The sequence below is a fragment of the Myripristis murdjan genome, chromosome 20 (genome assembly GCF_902150065.1).
Source record: "Myripristis murdjan chromosome 20, fMyrMur1.1, whole genome shotgun sequence".
In the NCBI taxonomy this organism is placed as follows: domain Eukaryota; kingdom Metazoa; phylum Chordata; class Actinopteri; order Holocentriformes; family Holocentridae; genus Myripristis; species Myripristis murdjan.
This window is the reverse complement of record NC_043999.1, coordinates 12,300,330-12,322,580: the sequence shown is the minus strand read 5'-3', so window position 1 is coordinate 12,322,580 and position 22,251 is coordinate 12,300,330. Positions and strand designations below refer to the sequence as shown.

The following is a 22,251-nucleotide window of genomic DNA, read 5'->3' as shown; positions in this document are numbered from 1 at the left end:
CAAATTACTCTGCCTTAAGAAAGCCAAACAGTAGTGGGCGGGAGAATAGAGATCTTTACACTAGGATTGCTTGGTAAGCCTTGAGGTTGGAAAAGAGTCACACTCTTTGTTTTCACATGTCATCACTTATCTATTGGTAGAAGGGGGTGGAGTTGGGGCCAGATGAGGACACAGGAGTGACTGTGATTTTAAGTGTGCTATCTAAAATCAGGGACAATACGGTGTCCAGATATACGTACACAGGGACTGTGCGAACACAGCAAAAGGTTATTTCAGAAAACAGTCATATCGCACTTAATAAATTGTATGACAGCTACAGAGAAGAGGGTGATCTTAAAAACCATGTTTATTTTGAAAGTGAATTACAGTACTTTCCCATTGAAATTCCTTCACTCTTTTCCCAGATCCTCATGCTATTTTTGACGAGGTTTAGGGCTGCCCAGGTGGTCTGGCCTGATCTGTCTGACTGATTGGGCTGTTTAAAATACCTACTTGACCTGGTCAATATTTTCTTTGGTTTTCCTGAGTGTACACATAGCCTCTATAACCTTGCTTTTAATGGGCTCCAGTGAAACCACATTTGACTGGTTAATGGCAAGCATCTCTCTTGCCCTCTTCCTGTGTTTATATACCCTCGGTACCAGCCAGTCAAGACCGGCAAAGCTGAGCTAGGTACAAAAACATCTGCTGGTTTATCCCATCTGCTTGGACCTTGCAGAGTGATTGTTGTTAGAACAACAAAGTCACAGAGTAACATTAAAATATACAGTGGGATAAGTGAGGTGCAAGATCCTATCATGTTACAGTGGTAGATTTGTCTGGGTTAGACACTGCATAATCATCAACACTGTCGGCTCCAATGTTTGGATAAAGACTATGAATAAGCTGTTCAGATAAGCTGAGCTGGCTGTGTACACAAACCAAACTGATGCAAAATCATGCAGAAGTCCACTGCACTTAATGTGAAGACCTTGACGACTGAGACAGAGACAGGGTGGGCTATATCCTGCCCCACTGATGGATGATGAAACAGAGACTGAGCCAGGGATTAAAACACAGCAGCCCATGGTTAGGGTGATATCGGGATGCAGAGTTAGTCCATGCTCCCATGCAATGTCTTCTGAAATTGACATTCTCACCAGCATATTTTATCAAACGTCCGGTCCCCTGGTGCCACTTACCGTGTTTGGGGGTCACTGGTTGCTGGGATGGGTCCCTGGAGGTGCCCCTGGAGGTCTGAAACCACCGGTGATGCCATGTTGTTCCGTGGCTTTGTCCCTGCAACCTCCTCCTTCCTGAAGGACTGTCGCACAGGTGAGCTTCGCTCCAAGGGAACACCATGCGGTGGCACACCATGAGGGGGTCCACCATGGATGTCAATCATCCGTACCTCAGCCATCCTGTGAGGGGATGGGGGAGGGGTCTTGGAGCCCAAGGTAGGCAGCTGACTGTTTCTGGACTTCTGCCTGTACAGAGAGGGGTGATCCATGGAGTCTGTGGGGCTGGGCCCACTGTAAGAGCCTGTGGAGCGAATGGAGGCACGATGATACCCCCCTAGGCCGTGATCTGAACCATCGAGCCCAGGGGCAGGGTGCCCTCCATGGGCAGTAACTAGGCTCATCCTTCCCTCTTGGAGCAGGTAGGGGTCTGCATACAACCCCTCATTTCCCCTGGATAGACTGTGGCTCTTGCCACCCATGTCCTCATCAGGCTTGACATCCCGTCTCTCCAGGATGGCGCTGGGGCAGGGCGAGACAGAACGGGCTGGAGGGTTGGCATTGGACAGTCGGTCCCTTGGGATGGTGGCACTGCCAGGAATGGAGGCCTGGCGTGGGCCAAAGGGGATCCTGGAGGGGGAAGGGGGCATAGAGTGGGGTGTGGGAGGAGACAGGGATCCCTGCATGGGATGGTGTGGTGGAGGGCCCATAGGCGGCTGTCTCAAAGTGTGCTGGCCATCTCTGCTAGCATATATCATCTCTCTGTGCATCTGGAAAATGACAAAAGCACACAGCGGTGTTATTATTTATACACACACACATTAAAAAGTTACCTACCACTATAAATTATGCACAAAATTGAAGCAAAAATTTAAATATCAGCATAAGATTCAATGGTAAACAAGTCTGTATCCCCCTGCCTGCTCTATTTATTCTGCATATATCCTCTATTTCTAGGCTCAAGTTTCACCTGAAACAAAAACATACATTCAACCCATTTCACACTGTTGCTTTTCTAATATACGAATAGTTTCAAATATAAGTTCTTTCCATGGTAAAATAGTTTCTAGCAAGGACACTATCCCCTCAATGTTTATACAGCACTTAACTGGAAGTCCTGCACATAATACCCACAGACTTCTATAAAAAGACCAGTGCATGAAAACAAGATACAAACTCAGTTGCTCCTTTGGAGATAAAACTGTGGCTTTCCAAAAAGTATTCACATGCAAAAAACAAAACAAAACAAAACAAAAAAACCAACCAAACAAAAAAACAAACGACTGAGTGAAAGATTTCAGCTATTCACCTTGAGGGCTATAAGGGTAGCTGGTTAATCTGCAACAGGTTCAGTCTGGTATAGTCTTTTACACAGGGAGCGGCTGTGTTTCAACCCGGCCACCCATGAAGGACCCTCAAGGACCAGTGAGCTATAAAGCTAACCTCATTTAACTAGAGTAGGTTTCCGGGTTAAGGGAAATGTGTTAGCTCTCAGGCTAGGTGGTAAAACTACAGAGCAGGGGGGTGAAAGTATGTACAGATTATGCACTCAGGAGTGTGTGGTGGCAGATAACTGCCGGCAATAATATTCAGTTTGGTTCTTGTGGTGAGCCACCTGCTGTGTGAAGCCTCACTTTTTACCATAAATCGTAACTATAGTCCTATTATCCTATCTTCACATAGTTATTACCCTTATTTAATTGTTGCATTGCTTCCTCTCTATTCATGTTGGATGTTCCCTGAAAACTGTCCAATTGAGGAGGCAAAGCAAAACTCTTCGGGCCTATAAGCATGATAATAAAGCTGTTTATTTACTATGGACTAAGGTTCATTTCATACAGACTTTGGACTAAATTGAGGTAAGAAAACAAGTACGAGTAGCAAGCAGCATAACTCAAAAATAGGTCATCTAGATGGTGATATAACCTATGGATGATTTGATGTGCTAGAAATGACAACACTGCACTGAGGCGTGTCACAGTTTTCTTATGTAGGACTAAAGCCAATCCATCTTCCTTCCTGTCTATCGCTCTGCTCCTGTCAAACAAACAAGTTATTGTTCCTCCGAGGTATGACTCATGGGTTACACCTACATGAGAAGACAAAAAGTCAAAACTTAATATACAATGGGCTTTTTTTTTTTTTTCCCCCAAAAATTGCAAGTATAATTTTATACAAGATACTTTTTTCACACTTCCTCTCCACACTTGTGACTAAAATGATGTTAGAGTTTCTAAAAGTGAAGAGAGTACAAACAATAAAGTGGGTGTGACACTTGAAACTGTGTGAGAACGCCTGTGTTTGTGCCTGTGTGTGTGTGTGTGTGTGTGTTCCGTATGGATATGTGTCCATGTGGAAACAAAACAACAGCTAAAAGTGTGACAAAGGCTGAGGCTGGGCTGTGGTGACAAACACAAAAAGAAACTCAATCACTTGTCGGAAGTGAAGAGACACATCTCAGGCTTATGACAGCAACAAGTCTGGCCGGACGTCTTCAAAAGTGACAAACCATAAAACAAGAAACAAGTGAAAAGCACAGAGCACTGAGCTAACGTGAAGCATCATCAACCTCCAATGGCTTTCTTTATGAAGGGAACCTACTCATAAAAATTCTGCTCTTTTTGCAATAATTTCCCTGCAGAACTAAAAAGCATTACGAGCTGATTTGTCGATTCCAGCACAGCTATGGGAGAACACAGTCCAAGGCAACAGGCATCACTTGTCAATCATAAACAGATGTTACACCCTCGCAAGACCAACCATCCTTAAAATATCCTTGAAATGTGCTGACTTTTAAAAAAAAGGGGTCTGTGTTCGCCTGTTTCACATGCATAAAACATTACTTTGAGACAAAACAGAGGGAGGGAAAGCTTAAAAAATAAACAAATGAGCCGCCATGTCAGGCAAATGCAGGGCAACGTCGAGCACATTTGGTTTGAGTTTGACTCGCGGACTTTTTCAAAGACCACTCTCTCTCTTTCCACTGTGCTCGCCTAAGCTTCCAATAATGAGGGCAGCATGTCTGGTAGGATCTCACAAAGTCACCCCAATCCCTTGTAATGTGTAGAGGTTACTACACTGCTGCACAGCCTCTGCCTCGAGTGCTCAGATGAAGAGGAGCTGCACTGCAATGCTCATCAAGGAGTGTGCAAACATTTAAAGAGCTAGCTGCATCGCTGTAGCTGGATGTACTTTATTGCTGTGTATTACTAAAGTCACAATTAAACCTTATGAGAGCATCTTTCTTGCTTAATTTGGTGTATTTCTTATTGAAACGGGTTGCTGGGAACGTTGCTGGGAAGAAACAAATAGAATTTCGTAAATTCTTTGGCATTTATTGATAAAAAGGTAAATATTCTGGCATGAAAAATTTGCTAAAGAGTTGAAAAGTTTTTTTTTATTTATTTCATTGTGACTTTAATGATGATCACAAAGAATTTTCCACCGTGATTATGACACTACTCTCAGTGATGCTCAGTTCAGATGTGATAATATCACAATTAATAAAAGCCAAAGAGATAGTCATTCAATTTCACCATCAATCACAGGAGAATGAATAACAACAAAAACTAAGTGGATTAAGGGGGACAGATGAAAAGAGGGGTTAGCCAATAATTGAGCCTCTGTTTACAAAATAGCTCCTCTGGCCATGTGTACATAACATCACTTCTGACAGCCACTATTGACTATTCTATGAATACACAACACTGTTTGGGACACATCCCCACTTGTATAGACAGATTAATATTGCAAAATATTTGCTGTTATGTGTTTTTTCATTACATGAAACATGAGCCTCGAGTACAATGTGATGCAATGCTGCAATATTCCAACACTGTGTACGGCTCTGCCTGGCTTAATGTGGGGTTTGTAGGATTTCAGGCAACTACAGCAGTCTGCGTCATATTCCACTTATCAGCAGTCACATACTGCATGCATCTGGCCTCCTTGACTTAAATGCGGACACACAAAATTGTTTTCATGACTAGAGACCACTCTGTTTGGGTTTCATAGGCCAGAAAAGCCCGATCAATAACAGAGATGATTGTGGATACTACTTTAAATCTGATCTGGGACTTGGCATTCCTTCAGGGTGAGATGACACTCAATAGCCCAAACAGACAAGAAATATCCCCCCAACGGTGTGTGAACAGGTGCACGGCTCATTAGATTATAGTATTTGCCCTTTTGCCTCGAGTGCCAGGGTTTGAGTTTCATGATTAAAAGAGGTTGCCAGCAAAAAAAGGCCTTTTGTCTCTCCCAGGCATTCTTAAAAAAAAAAAAAAAAAAAAAAAAAAGCATCTGCAGTCTGGACTTTACATCTGTCACAAAAAAAGTCAGTGCTTAGAACAGGGGCTTACAATGTGTGTGTTTGTGTGTGTGTGCCTGCTCATGTGTCTGTCTGTCTCGGGTGTTTGTGAGTGTCAAAGCTTGTCAACATCTTTCTGGAAAGGGCAGCTTGCCTGAGGGTAATGCCTTGGCAGTAGACAAACATAAAAACTTCTGAATCACTGGAACTAAAGTCATTTCTCTCAAAACACAGGCAAACAAAGAGGGCATAGAAAACCATCCTGAACAATTCATATAAGTATCCTACTATGTCATGTATCTGATCTTACTGTATTATTTTTGACCTGCATGAAGTCGACATTTACTGCCTCGTTCTTGACCAGCACACCCAAACACCACCTCTAATCTGTGTCAGTGCCAGCCAGATTAAACAGTGACAAGGCTCCTTAAGAAAACAAACTTCCTCAGCACAGCTCTACTTTATTCCTGGATTTCACAATCGTTGCACAAGCGCCCACGCTGATGTGCTTTGTTTCACCCTGTGTTATTTAATTTCATCTCAGTTCATCCAGCGCAGGTTATTACTTCACACCTGCCAAATTCAGTGAGTCCACGAAGAATTATCAAATAGGCAATACTCTAAAAATAGAAGGGAAAACGAAGGGGGGAAAGTTCTCTGCACAATTATGTTTGTTTTCAACACTTTCCAGCTTGCAATCTTGCTCTTAAACGGCCATACTGGTGTCTTGTATGTTTTAACCCATTTACTGCAATGCACATATACTTTGCATTACTAGTTTGCAGTACTATTTGCCAAAGCATTCCATACTTTTTTAGATGTCTGAATGTGTTTTTCCTACCTTCGAGGCTGCCATTTGTTTCCACTTATTTCAGTGCTGTACAAAAATCAACTTGCAGGGACTTGAAACTTGCTTGAGATAGGTAATCCATTACAGCGAACGTCCCACCCAGGGTTTATATTTGTCACACTTGCTTTATCCTTCCATGGTAATTTAGTTTAATGCCGGCATTGATTTTGAAAACTCTATGTATCTCTGGGTGTATTCAAATGCTTCTGGGAAGCTCCAACATGCAGGACTTCAAAGTCAGCTGCCAAACTGCATTGCGCTCACATGTTATTTGGCCGGAAAATGAAACCCAGAAGACAAACTATAAGCAAACATGGGCATCTTGAAAGGGATGATGAGGATCTGGTTTCTTGCTTTCAAAAAGCTGAGATGACTAGTCTTGCTAAAAAACTAAGAAATATGTGGTCTCAATTTATCCAGTAGTACTTGAACACACAATTTCCTTCTGACAAAATCTAATATGCTTTCTCCAGCTAAAAATAGTCCCAGAGGAATAAAAATGTTTACAAAATGAATTCAAAAGTATAAACCTGGACAAAAACAGTGAAAGCAGAGAGAATTTATCACTCAAACACTGCAGTAAACAATCAGAGGGAATTCAATTTAATCTTCAAAAAACTTTGGGATGCTTTGTAAAATGTTCTTTTGAAATGTCCACAGTGTGGTAAATGAGCTAAAACATACAAAAAACACCAGCGTGGTCCTTTAAAATGTTTGAAATGGTATCTGTATCTTTTTTCCTACTTCTTGACTCTGCCTTTTGTTACCTTCACCTAACAGGAACCCATCACAGAGGGCCAGTCAAAGCAAGTCATCTGTCAGCAGCAGAAAATAACACGAGTTTCTGCAGCACATCAAAGTCATCATGCCAACCAAGCCAAACTATCATCGTGTTTGACTCATCATTCCCTGCAACTTTATCCATTTCACTTTCCCCTTATGTGACACATACAGTATGTGGCAATGGGCTTACGACTGAAGTTAATGTAATTTTTGGAGTATCACAATAGCGCTGCAATGCCGCATAGAAATCTGTGGCGTGCAGAGAGGAGCAGCGGGTTAGATAAAGAGTCAGGCGGATTAGAGAGACAGAGGTCAGTTGACCAGGAAGGATTTGAGGGAGGAACATACGAGGAGTGAGCTCTTTGGGGCTTTAGTTTTGTTACATCAGCAGGAAACAAACATGTTGGAATAAGAACGCGGGAGAGAGATTAGAAGAGATTTGGGGGGAAGAATGAACAAGGAAAAGTCCTGAGAATTGAGTTTAATTGTCCCTTGGCAAGCTGCACCAGAGTGTACACACATGGCCCAAACGCGGGCTGCTGAAATTGGCTGGCAGAACAATAGGCGACCCCCTCTAAACAGATTAGGAAGAGACAGGGGGGCATTCCTTCTCTCAATGGCAGACAGGATGGGAGGAAGTGAAGAAGAACTGGAGGCTGGGCTGAGCAGAGCCCTCTGTCTCTTCTATTTTTATATGTCCCCAACAAGTCTAACCCTCTCTGTTCACTGTAGCTGTATTTACTCCCCATGTAAATATACCACAGTTCTGAACACTGTCTCAGATGTGGCTGTGCTGGGCTCAGGAAGTACTCACCCTGGCATCGCCGTTGGCAGGTCTGGGTGCATGGCTGAAAGCCTGGGCTGGGTCTTTGTGGTAGACTTTCAGGCAGGAGTGATCTGTGATGTTCCTGTAAGGGGAAGAGGTGTCCAGTGGTAAGAAGGCAGCCCAGATATCACCATCAGACCGCGGGCGCTCCTGCCGCAGCAGCCTTGCCAATGGCCTGTACTCTGAGAGAGGCACCGACTGTCCCCGGTTATTTGACATTGCCTCTGTAAAATGTCTCAAAATCTAAAAAAAGCATCCAGTGGTACTGCGGTGAAACGTGGCTTGAATACAAAAACAAAGGATATAACTATACTGTCTTTCACAAGTCTAGTTCACTATCGCTACAGTGCTGCACCCTGGACAACTGTGCCACCTTTACAGGAAATCACGGGATTGTTTTTTACAGCCCTGATAAGCATTATGAGAATTCGTCACAAAGTACACATCGCACTAGGGCAGGAACTCTGGAAAAACATGGGTAAAGTTGCTTATGTCTTTAAGATGAGTTCTTTAAAAAATAAAAAAATAAAAAAATAAAAAAACAAGAACAAATGTCTATATAATGTCAAGGTACATAGTATCTGCAGTGTTATTGGTAAGACAGTCTCCTGATGTTTGGTGAATAACAAACCAGGAAAGAACAAGCAACAAGGAGAGGGATCGTGATAGTGTATGTGTGTGTGTGTGTGTGTCTGTTTGTGCCCATGTTTGTGAAACCCTTTGGAAACTAAGCTCTGAAAAGCATGAAAGTGCTTGTAAGTCTAAAAACGCAAAGTTCACATTGCTCAAACTTTCCAGAGTCAAACTTCCACCAGCGGAGAGAGGACAACACGCAGAAAGTCCTCTAAGTCTCTCAAGAGAGCTGTTTGGTTTGTTTGGGTACATCGGAGACATTTTCTGCTGTAGGGCTGTCTCAAAATTGCTTTCATCCTACTAGGTTAAAAATGGAGAAAAAGGAAAAGCAAACCTTTCCTGGCCTGTGACATTTCCTGTACAGCGAGTGCTTAGACAGGAAGTGCCCAGGGAGTGGAAAGAGGAAAGCTGCTAAGTAGCATGGAGGACCTTCACAGGAGAGTACAAACAACTGTGGGGGTGTGAACCTCGGGTGTCCTATCAAACTAAGATGAAGGAAATGTAGTGTATCTTCTGTTACGACAGACAATAAAGCTTTCTGAATCTGAATCCACCACACACAGCTATTCCCAGAGCTTCTGTCTTTCTCATAAGACAAACACGGGCATGAATCTTACCTCACGTCGGAGAGTTCATAGTACATGTTCCTCATGTCGTCTTTGACGTAGACGGCGACACTGGGGGACTCCAGCATCTTCATGGTGAGCTGCTGCGGGAAGGCACTGACAAACAGAGCTCTGACTGTGTCTGTGCTGGTGATCTCGTTGGGCATGCGGATCTGTTTGGTCTCATCCCCGTATTGCAAGTACAGCACACCTGCAGACAAAGAGGAAGGGGCAAGGTAAATTCTTATTTGCTGTATATGCAAATCGATTGCATGACTGAGAGAGGAGTTACGATCATATGAGAGCACAGATAAGGCAGCCAGTGTGAGTAGTTACACACTGTTCTCAGCTCTTAATTGTTTTGCTGATACAGTTCAGGCCAACCGGATTAGCAGTCCCATTTGCTTACTGTTGTTGTGATCAACAGTGAGTTTATTCAAATGTATCAAATATGCGTCAATGCGCCTTTGTTCTCCCTTGCTGTAGGTGCACTTTAGCATGCACAGGACCCACTCTCCAACAAAGAGATTTTTATTTTTCAGAAGATTATATTGTTCTTGACATATTTGTGGACCCTTTTCAAGGAGGTGTCATAGCAGGGTAGATGCAGGTTTAAGTTACAGCATTAACAATGTGTCTGATTCATTTGAGTAGGCCAGGCCACTAGTATACACAATGTGTGTTTACTTAATATGTATCGCCTATACCGCTGCTCTGGCATGCATACATGAAACTGATCCAGTGATAATGTTATCAACTATACCTGTGTTTACCCTGCTGTGACTCCTCTGTGGAAAAGGCTGATTGTACAAAATGCAAAAGTAAACATGTTTTGTTTGTGAATCAATGAATACGATAGTAAATTTAGAAAATAGCGAGCAATGACTGGAACTCAGGGTTAAAGTCTAAATTTAGGTACAAGCTAGTGGAGGCAACTAGAGTTGTGTTTGGTGTGGAGGAAGATAGTAAACTTGCTGTTTACCATTATAGAGGAGATGTGGGCCAAATTTAGCCATTTGCAATTCACCGTTTTGGCTGATTCTGAGCAACTGCGCAATGAGAGAGTGTGAAGTCAATAAGCACGTGTACCTCTGTGACGGGAGGTGCCTGTTTGATAACCCTTGTGACACACCTGCTCTCACACTCTCGACTCTGTAACATTTAGATTAGGTGCCTGGTGAATGGCACTGCATGTCTGATGAAGTTACAGTCTGAAGGCCTCTATATCTATAATTTGTGGCTTAATACGTCATTTTTGATGACACGTGAATTGGGTTTATGCATGAGTCCTTGCCTTTTATTATGGCAAAACAGATTTTCAGCACCATATGTAAGATAAAAGACAAAGTATCAGACTAAACCCACCATTTCATGATGTGTTCATGTTGCTATATTTGGGAATGGTGTGTATTAGAATAAACTGGCATATAGCGTGTGGTGTTTCGAGAGAGAAAGTGAGTTGGGAGTTGAGGGAGGAATAGGGGGCAGAGGCGGGGCTGTGTGCTCTGGGTGGAACAGCCATAGTTATGCATCAAAGAGACCAAAGCCTGAACCTCTGAACTCTGGGTGTGGCTTCTGTACTGCGCTTCACCAAAACAGATGTCTCCCCCACAAAATATATAGACACGCCCACACTGCACTTGAATAAACAATGATAGGGATAAACAGTAAGCATGCAACTTCTATTCTAGGATTCATTACTCCCAACAGCACGGCACTGATTTTGTAGCCTTTGTTTGTAGCAACAATACAAGTCAAATGAAAAGCACCTTGGAATTAAAAATGTCTGCATTCCCGTTTTAATTGAATTGTATCACATTTCATCAGAGCTGTGCTAAATTCACTTTGAGGCAGGAGAGTTGCTACGGCATAAAACAGTCACTTCAATGTCACTTTTACATCTTTCGAGTGTACTGAGTAAAGCTGGCTTTAAGCAAAAGAAGTATGGTTTTACTTGGTGTAACCCCATAAAAGGACTGAGCCAGTAAAAGCTACCAGATGTTGGTGAAATATTATACAAGATCCTACATGCTCCAAGAGACAGTGAGACAGAGAGGGGGCAAATGCAGGAAATAAAGTTGCTGAGTCGATCCATAACACTTTCTGGTCTGTCTGGGTTTCTGGGTCGTAATAACTTAACAAAGTGCCCATTTGCAGAATAACTTCATCTTTCCCCTGTGAGCTGTTATGTTAACAGTTGGCTAGTTTTCATCCAGATGTTAGCGCCTAGAGCCGGGATGTTTGATGACAAAGCGCCATTGATCACGCATGCATTTTGAAGATTTGATTTCTTTAAAATCACTTGAATTAGTGGCAACAAAGTTTAATGGCTGAGTTGTGCCATGGAGACAAGTCCCGATCCTGAATGCCTGGTTTCTCTCACAAATGGAAACAAATGGCCGGTGGCTTTCCTGACCAAATGGGCACAGCACAACAGACTGTCTAAGCTAAACAGATCTCCAACTTTCCAACAATGCACAAAAGTTTAACTAAACACAATCACACAGAATATTTTCATACTTTCAATTGTCTCTCTGTTATTCAAAATTAACATAAATTACAAAACTCCAAAACCCTACATTAGAGCAATAAAATACACGCTTTGAAATAAAACGCAGTGCAAAAGTCATGCTCTTCATTAAAACTGATACTCACATCACTCTAAGTTGTTTAAAATATTTCCCGTTTCCCGTCTTAAGATGTTCCGGAAAAGACCACACTTCAACTTATACGGCGCAAGCTGAGGGGCACCAAATGTCCGTTGGGACAAAACCAAGTGTGTGTCTGTGTGTGTGGATATGTGTGTGTGTGTTTGAAAGAGAGTGTGGGAGGGACACTACAGGAGAGTGGTGCCCCTTTTTTCTCCTCCCCCTTCATCACACCATAACCCCCCACTGTCCTAACGCTTTCTCCTGATGCATGTGGCTGTGTGTAAGAGAGGGGGGTGGTGAGGTTCGGGTGTGTGTCTGTGTGGCTAAGCATATTCTTGAAAGTGTTTATATACAAGTTCTGCATTTCTGCTTCTAAAGCAAAGCAAGAGGCACTCTTGGCACAGAACAGTGTAGAAAATGAAACCCTGCGGTTTCATTCATTTTCACTTTGGTCAAACAGGCGTGCCACTCAGACACAGACACTGTCACAGGGACTAAAAATCAAAGTGATTTGCAATTATCCAGCATAAGATGCCTCATGTAGCTTTGAACCACCTTGAAGTCTTCATCCGAAAAAACTACAGAAACTCTAGTTTGTTTGGAGACTTCTGAAACTCTTGCCGACACTCTCACCCTAATGCAGCGAGCTAATTCTGCACAACTAACAGTGTTTCTGCATATGGATGCAAATGAAGCACCACATGTGTTGATAAGACGACCCATTTCTAATCCTGTCAATAACACGATGGCATATTGTGGATGGATTCTCTAATCTTTCACTACAGAGGAAATGAATCTAATTAAAATAAGCTCTGAGCTGAGGAGGATGAGGGAGGAGGGGAAGAAAGAGAGAGGGGAGAAAGAGAAAGATAGATGGACTGAGAGGGAAAGGTTAGGGCTGTCAAGGTGAAACACATTGAGATCACTGTGTTGTTAACAGTTATTTCAGAGAGTCTTAGTTTGTGCAAAGATTTTGCTAAATCAGCTGCAATAGGCAGGTTATCGAGCAGGATTAAGGTCCATTCCCTTTTTAGCTCAGACGATTCAAAAAGCCTGTTGAAGATACAACTGACTGATAGAGCCTTTATTCTCAATAAATTCTTAATAGCCTGGAAATAAGAAGCTCTTGATGTCTAAAGATTACCAGTTTGGGGATTTGGAGAGAGGAACAATATCGGTTTTAATCGGCAAGGGCGCTGTTAGCACAAGCAATTTTACTAGGTTAACTGGTGCTGACAATTTACAGAAGTGTTCAAATTTGAAAATGCCAGTCTTATGTTGTAATGTGGAGGGGGAAAACTGAGCTTTTCAAAAATGCTGAAAAAGGTTTATCATGTAATCTTGGTCTATTATTGAGTATTTGTTGGCCTTGTGCGTAGACATGAGAATACTCGCTGGGTGACTTTAAGCATTCTTGGGGGTTTCAGAGTGGACAGCGGGCTTTTGGTAAATGCTCTGAAAACTATAGTGTATAGTGGAGTGGATGGAGCACCAAAACAGAGTGGACATGGCCTTAGTGCAGACAAGACAAACTATAAGAGAGTGGACTGAGTGTGACTTTGTGTGACTGCACACACAAGTATTCCTTCAAAGCCCAAAATCTGCAATCCACAGTACCTAGCGAACGATCTTTCGTCTGGTTAGTGGATCGCACCACAGGGAGACTGGCGCGGACCCGGCTGCCGCGGGTGAAGGTTGTGGGTGCATCAGCCTCAGACATGGTGTCCAGCGACTCCAGCGAGGCCAGGGAGAGGTGGTCGACCTGGTCGCCAACGTTGGCCTGGGGATTGGGGCCGTGCTTCGGGCTTCTGCTCTGGAGGGGGAACAAATAAGCATATAATATGGTAAGTCAGAGACTGTAGACTGAGAGGGAAGTCATGATACAGCGCAGAGCTTTAAATGACTGCATGATTTCCGGAGTTATTACAGTCTTGAAATAAAGAACACAAGTTTTAATAGTGGTAGAGAAAATTTTCCAAAGAGAAAACTCATACAGATGTCATGCATTTGATGGATTTGAGTTATTAAGTAAAATATGCCACCCGGAAAAGGTCAAGACTGTTAGGAGACACACAGATTCTTTGGCACCTTTGATGCCGACTAGGGGGCTCGAATCCACCACAGCACCAAATTGTGCCAGACTGACTGCAGACATGCAAATGTGAAAAGCAATTTTAACACTCTATGACACAGAAAAAACGTGCTGAAACATCTACCAAAGCTACGCACTATCCCACAAGCTTAAAGTTATCAAACCTCTAATCATATCAAAGGAGCCTTCAATTTTAAATTCTTACACACCCACGTGACCCGAGAAGTCGCATTCAGTAATGATACCAATAGCAGAGAGGAAATATTCAAACAGCTCACATCGCATTAAATCACACTTTGGAAGAGATCAAAAAAGAAATGCAAAATGTGGGTATTAAGGGATGGAGACATTCCTTTTAACTGCTGATCAAAAGTCTAGTATTGTGTCATCAAAACTTTAAGACCAGACTTTGTAATCAGATCTGTGAGCTTCAAAAGCTATCGGGATGTGACAACCTTAAGCCATGGCTAGAGGAGGACTGTCGCCAGGCAGTGCGTGACGAGGCTACTGAGCCCACTGAGCTATTGTGTGGTGCTGCAAAGAGATCCGCACCGCAGGGACAAAGTGAGACTGAAACCGAGGGGTCAATGAACACAGAGCTCTTTATGAAATGCTTGTCTGGCCTGGCAGAAGTCAGCTGCCATGGAGGTAATGTAGCTGTGGACACAAGGCCAGGTCCACTAGGTTATCTTTGACACATAAGCGCACCCACATGCAAACGGCGCTGTACACGCACATGAGCACAAAATAAAGAATTCAGGCATTTTGAGTATAGTGTGGTTGACAGATGTGGGAGCTTTCAGGCCCTAAGCTGGTTTAGCTTGGCAGCGAAGTTGGCTTGGCAGGAACAGCCGGGGCAGCTGCTGAGAAGCAGGGGGCACTAGAGGTAGGACCAGGGTCACGCAGCAGATGTTAGCGGGGATGCAAACCGAACCACACACTAACACACACGCGGAGGCACGATGCAGATAAGATAAAAGGCCGACTAACTCTGTGGGGCAATTGGATTGTCATCAAGTACCTCTGAATGTCAAGCTCAGAATGGAGGGAGGAGAGCATGCCCTGTAAAATCTGATAGAGAAGGGAAAATGAAAAACACAGGGGCAAGAAATGCCAGTGAGACAGAGAGCGATGGAAACAGAAATGGTCATCAAACAAAACAGAGGAACCATGGAAACAAATCAATGTGAGCAAACCAGAGCAGAGAAACACAGAGAGGAGGCTACAAAGAAGCACTTGCTAGGTTATTTGCTACATAATCAAACTTTTGGTCATGTCACTAAGACCTAAATGAACACCTCAATAACCTTAATTTGTATAATCGCTCACCGGCATTGACATCCTCCATTTCTCGTGTGCCATGAAATACACTGCCCTTGCTGTCACTGTAATACAATACACCCATTTTATAATAATGCACCCCTTTAATCATCAGCATTCTCATCACTGCCATGTAAGTGATATTTGCTGAGTCATGGTGTGCGAGTGTTTGATACGCCTCACCTTCAGAGTGACCTGACACAGCAAGCCAAGAGCGCTGAGTCATCGCTCGACCACTTTAATTCCATTAAAACACGCTTAGTTTGCGGTATACAAAGAGTAAAAAAAAAAAAAAAAAACACACACAGACACACACATACATACACACTGACAGTCGGACATGTTTTAGCATGGACGGGTCACATGGAGTTGACATGTCACCCGAACCCAGACATGTGTCAGGAAATTTAATATGGGCTTTGAATGATTTATGAGCACATTCAGTTGTTGTGGGTCCAAACATCTCTCCCACACTGCAGTTCCTGCCTCCGTATCGTCAGCCTCTTCAATCTTCACTCATTTTGGCATCCTCTTCATTTATGGGGAGTAATTAAGCCAGCGTGGTCCGGAAATGTAACGCCCTCCTAACTTCCCCAGACACTAGGAAAACTTTATGATAGATATTAAGTGACAGCTGGAGAAGAATTGTTATGAGAGGGAAAAGATAGTAAAAGCAGGAGCAGTCAGATATAACAGTAAAGGAAATTGCAAATGAGCCCTGTCTCCCTGTGGGAAGCGGTAATTAAGTTAAGACACTCCACACCAGTCCAAACCTGACAAATGAGATGTCCCCTCCAAAGGTCAACAGCTTAGCTCAGTTCAGTTACTTTCTCTCTCTGTATTCTCACTTTCCCACACTTACACACTCACACACACACACATACACACACCATCATTCGTGCAGGCACTGCATATGATACTGCCAACACTCCTCACATCAGAAGCCACTTCCTGCCCCGGCTAACCACTTCCCATTTCAGGCTCCAGATGCAAAAACCACAGGTCAACCACTGATTAGCACTGTAAAACCCGTGCTGAAGCGTTTCAACTCGCTCACACCTAGGCCCGCATTCCACACCACTGGTTTCCCCCACTTCAATCAAAACTCTGACAATAGTACCTCAGATTCTGCTTTTTCAGCAACGACTCTCTCTGCACACCACATTTACTCTCTGACAGGCATGATGAATGTGAACCCGAGACACCGATGCGAGCTTATGGAGAGAGATGTGACAATAGCGTTATATAAGGTCGCGCAATAGTCCCTTAGGAGAAAAAAAAAAAAAAAAACTGTCTGGAAAAAGGTCTATAAAATGTCTGAGCAGCCAGAGAAGGTTGAATATAATCATGATGGTTTATCTGTGAAGGTGTGATGTAGCTTATATCAGTGGATTATTATCATGACTGGATTGCAAATGTTTACAAATGAGTCAAAAATTAAGCAAACAGCATTATGACATGAACCTTTAATTTCATTTTTCAATCGCATTAGGAGTGTTTGTACCTTTTTACACTGACTACAGTGCCAGTAGACAGCAGTCCATTAGGGCAATAAGTAGGTTAAATAATGACTTCTAAATAAAATAGTGTAAGATCTTGGCTCTGAGCAGCAATTAGAATCTTTATTTAAATGGACACGAACCAAAGTCAATGTCAATCCATTTGCACTTGTTTTTTTTTTTTTTTTCTGGTGTGCAATATAGTTGAACCTTTTATTCAGTCTTCTGTATGTTTCTCTATTCACCTTGCCAATTTATTTTATTGTTCATTTCCTCTTTAGGAGCTTGCACTATGGAATTCCACTGCACATACAGATGGTGAAAATAAATCTAAGCTTAACAAATGAGGAACCGTAATTTGTTGCAGCATCAGGCAAAATGTTTCCTTAGGCCTCTGTGCACTCACTCACAAACAAAGTTGTTATATGTCTTAAGATTTTTAACTGTCTTGAGCATGGCTTGCGGCAGTTTTGAATAACCGGGTGTCAAGCGTAATGTAGTGTGGTGTACTTATGGCATACGACCACGCTTGCAGAGAGAACAGAGGAAGATGAAAATAAAATGTGTGGAGGTCTAAATGTGCAGTCTGGGAGTGCTGTGCGTATGAGTGTATGTGAGTGTGAGAGAGTGAGTGAGGGAGTGAGTCAGGCCATTATTCCAGAGAATCTGACCTGCACCCAGGACATCCTGAAAACATTTATGCAACAGCGGGCTGACATATGCTGTCATCCGAAAGAAAGGTTAGGTCTCAATGTGTGTGTGTGTGTGTGTGTGTCTGCCTCCTCATTTGTACGTCAGCATACCCAACATGCACCTCCAAATGTCTGCAAAACTCAGATTTTATAGTTTAGCGCTGTTATCGCTGTTGTCATGCGCTGCCAAAACAATTCGCCTCTTGCTGACTCTGTGCAGCACTGAATGCATGTGCACGTATGTGTGTGTGTTTTCCAGCGCTTTCAACAGCCCATGTTATCCTGCCTTGAACTTTACAGTGTCTTTTCATAATGCAGGGTACAAGGCGGCGTGATTTTGCATCGAACAGAGCAGATTACATTACGTGGCCGCTGTCTTAGCTGCTGACAGACAGGCCGACGTGGAGCCGAGATGGGGCGATTAAACTAAATTACGATTGTTAAGAATAATGGCAGCTCCCATCAGAAGCCTGCTGTTTCAGACATAGAGACTAAGCATATGAGACCAGTCGACTACTGCTAGAGCGCCATGTACCTCCCAGCCTACACACAGCCCACTGATTAGTACCCGTTTCTTTATATAATCAACAAAGATATGGTTTTAAAGCCTTTTTCATGACACAGCTTGGCTTTAACCTTAAAAAAGGAGGTTCTGTATGTATCTCTATCATTTTCAACATCTGTGTTCACCTTTGGACTACAGAAATTTGGAGAAAAACAAAAACAAGTTGTTATACTGCAAGCTTTATAAATTTAGACTACACTTATTGGCACACTACACAGTTTTAAGTCTTCATAATAGGTTACATGTATTCAATATTTATCTACAACAGCAGGCACTCGCAGCATCCAACCACAATAGCGTGCATTCATGTATTATCCTTTATGTACATAAACAGAGTGAACACACAGAGGTAACCAGAGAAACGAGTTCCCCTCATTCAGGCTATATTGCCTTTTCTGGACATGAAAGAATGTAAACCTCAGAGTGGAGGTGGAAGCTTGTGAGGCTTTAAACACAAACTCAACCGATGCAAGTACAGCTTTCCACTTAAGATGCTAATTTGGCCAAGTCTCTGCGGAGAGGAAATAGAGCTGACTGTAATTACCTGGCCTGATCTGTATGGCAAACACACAAACAGAAGACGCTGGGTCTGCTGTCCGTTAACCCCTCGCTTTACTTCTGGCTCATCCGGACGCATCGTGTCACTGCAAGAGCCGGGTCACGTTCATGTGGCGGGAAACGATGTGACGTTAGAGCGAGACGATTCTTCTGTTTGTAGCGGGATTTCAGAGTGTCATCCAGCTGAAAGTGTCAGCTTCACTCAATGCAACGGCCACAGCCCAATAACAGCCATATGCCGTTTTGAAGTGCCTTTGAGCAAGACACTAAACGACTACCGTCCCGACTCTCTCGCTGAATGTCACCCCTCCTGAATATGGAAGGACAAGGGGTCAAAAAACATCTTGCAATACCTGATAAGTGACTTGACACTACAAAACACCATTGAAGTCACCCTTATGCCCATGTTGTAGATTAGATGACATGGAATGTAAACACGACACATATTTCAGAGTGTGTTGAAACTCTGTGTTATACTAACAAGCAGGTGATGTGGTTAGTGACTACAGCTTTATGTCATCTGGGAGGCTGATGGGGCATGCTATATAAATAAATGCATTATGTACTTGAAGACGCGACATAGGAATGTGTTTTTTAAGGCAAATATCGACGTATGATATCTTCCCTGCTACCAATATAGATACTGATTTTAATAAGAATAAGAACATAGAAATAAATAAAGAAATAAAAATGCAGGTGTAAAACAGGTTCAGCTTTTCAGACAGGCCTCTCTAAAGACAGTTAAGTCTTTTGCAAACAATCACGCTGATTTTGTTCTGTTGCCACTCCCACTAGAGAAAGGTTACAAAATGCCAAATTTCACAATTAGCCAAATATCGTCCATCTCTGGCACAATGACACGACGTGCCACTTCAGCATGGATTTTGATACTGTGTTTCGAGGTAATAAATGGCTGTGTTGACAAGCATTCTGCAAGATGTTTTTTGCCCCATTGCCCTTCAATGGGTGAGTGTCACGTAAACATGTAATATTGTTCTGTCACATAAATAAGGGCTCAACAAAATTGTTCATAAAAGCTGTTTTTAAAAACACCTGTGTGCGTCCAAATCTCGGAGCCATTGTTGATGTGCACAGCGCTGAAGCTCAAAGCCCCTGTCAATTGGACAGACAGTGGTCAGTCGGTACACCGCATGTGGACAGACCATCATCTATTGTGTCCCCCAGCCTTAATGACATTATACTAAAATCCCCCTGTCATCTATTCCCATTCAATGCTACCACATCCCTCTCCCCCTCCCTCCTCCCTGATGCATTCCTCCTCTAATCCCTCCATCCAAATCCTCACATGACCTCTCAGAGATGGGACAGACCCGTTTGTTAATTGGTCTGTTAACAGGAGTTGACTTTATAGTTTGTTGGGTTTGAAAAAGTGCGGCAATCCAAGACTCTAACTCTACTATTTAATCACCTCATGGTCACGCCAAACATTTATGGCCCCAAAAACAACCAAAAACACAGTATCTCATAAAAACGTTACACCGGTCAGGAAAATATGGTCAATCAAATCCGCACAGGACATTTAGATTGCAAATGAAGCGCACAGTCACAACAGAGACAAAACCATGTCTGCTGACCCTGCTCAGAGGAGGCAAGATGACTATCTCTTCCGCCACTTGTGATATTTTCAACAACTGAGCCGCAACGTCCAATTGATTTGATCCACTCATGCATACATGAGTTGGTCACACTTATCATCAGCAGACATCGCCCCTTCCTCTGAATGAGAGGTTACAGAAGCAACTTTGCGTAACCATCAGATATGTCAGTCTGTGGGAGTTTTTGACAAGTGGTAGATGTCTTTGGACGTTTTTGTCATGCAGGATGCAAAAGCTGAATGGTTTTGGTAAGCACACGGATATATAACATTTAGCCGCACCCTACTAAAAATATAGGAAATGACAATCGTGCTCTAGATTAGGTGAAAATATGAATATAGTATTTACCATATTAGACCAGTGGCAATATCCTTTCTCCTTCCACCACTGACTTCCATGTGAGACTGGAAACTCCCTGGTCTTGGGGAAAGAGGGTTCTCTTCCGCTGTTGTTATTTCAGCCCCTCTAGCCCTTGCTCTGTGTAACTCCCCTCTGTTCTGTCCTATCCTGCTCTCTTCCCTTCTGCTCTACCCAGACAGCGGATGGAGCCCCCACCTTCCCTCCCCGTACTCCACAAACTCACACAATCGGCACCAGGATGACAAAGAAGGAAATATTTGTCTTTGTGTTTGTGCATTTTGCCTGCACATGCCATTGTGTGTGTGAGGGAGCGACTGTGTCAGAGAGAAACCCGTACAAATCGCAACATTCAAATGCAACTTGTCATTCAGACACTATTCCTTAAGTATCTGACTAAAAAACAAATAAAAAAACAAACACATTTTTTTTTTAAGTCAGTCAGCACAAAAGTCAGTCTGAATTATTATTGTCCATAAAGTTTCCATACCACATTAAAAAGTTCAATTTTATCTTAAAATTACAGCTTCAATACTAAATTCCCATGGCCAATCTCAGCCTCCATCTCTCTGCCTTCAGGCTAATGGCTGAAGACGGAAAGATGACACCTTGTGTCCAGATAAGAAATAAGACCCTTTGCTCTGCCCTAAGGGACCCTGGAAGAGTATTCACGAAATACCCCGCAGGCCCTGGTCCTGTGGTATGAAACACACACACACACACACACACACACACACACACACACACACACACACACACACACACACACACCAGTACATGTTCAAACAAGATTAATATAGTGCATAGGCACTCGTGCAAATACAGATATACGTACACACAGTCTGTATTCTGTAGTGCACAGCCTAGTCTGGTTTTGCAGCAGTGTCTTTTTTGTGCCATTTCAGCTTTATTTGATAGCGACAGTAGAGAGAGAGACAGGAAAGGCAGGGGAGAGAAAGCGACTGACATGCAGTAAAGGAATCAGCCTGGAATTGGACCCGGGCTGCTGCGGTAAGGACGTAGCCTTGATTCGCGGTATGTGCTCTACCAGGTGAGCCACTGGGACAACCCCCTCCAGCAATTTTGAAGATGAATGGAATCTGAGAAAGTGCAAATGTATGCTAATGGTATGTGCAGTGCTGATTTATTCTCAGAATGCTGTGTTGTGGTATCTGCCATGCAACTGAGGCCTTACATAAGTCTACAGGTCCAGACATACTAAGATTCGACAGATCATTTATTAGTCTTGCATACCCCCCCCCCCCTCTCTCTCACTCTCTCTCAAACAAATACATGCAAAGTATTTGCTGACAGAACTGCAGAATCATGACCTGTCTGGACTTGCTCTTTAATATCTACACTCCTTGAGTAAGACAGATTTCTGAGCTCTTAAAACTTCTTGCATTCCTGCATTAAGTGTTTCTGAGTTATACACACATAAACACACACACACACACACACACACACACACAGACACACACACACACACACACACAAACAGCGGTTCCAACCATAGTGAAACACAAAAAGCGGTCCCACCCATCCATACAGCCCTACACTTGCAGAGTGGACAAAGACCTGCCCACATCTAGGATGCAGCATTTATTTGACACGTCCTCACACGAACCTTGTCTGTCTCCAGAGATTGTCTATCTAGTGGTAAAAGAATCATGGCCCT

General features: G+C 43.0%; 1 protein-coding gene across 8 annotated transcripts in view; it reads right to left on the bottom strand.

Annotated features, from left to right (window-relative positions):
- Positions 1–22,251, bottom strand: part of kiaa1217 (KIAA1217 ortholog) — a 97,220-nt gene that overhangs the window by 18,435 nt on the left and 56,534 nt on the right. For all 8 annotated transcript variants that reach the window (XM_030079158.1, XM_030079166.1, XM_030079159.1 and 5 more), the window contains 4 exons: positions 13,492–13,687; positions 9,236–9,434; positions 7,974–8,067; positions 1,182–1,987 (listed from right to left, as the gene is read on the bottom strand). In XM_030079158.1, the coding sequence (XP_029935018.1) occupies positions 1,182–1,987; positions 7,974–8,067; positions 9,236–9,434; positions 13,492–13,687 (1,295 nt within the window). The remainder of the gene's footprint in view (positions 1–1,181; positions 1,988–7,973; positions 8,068–9,235; positions 9,435–13,491; positions 13,688–22,251) is intronic.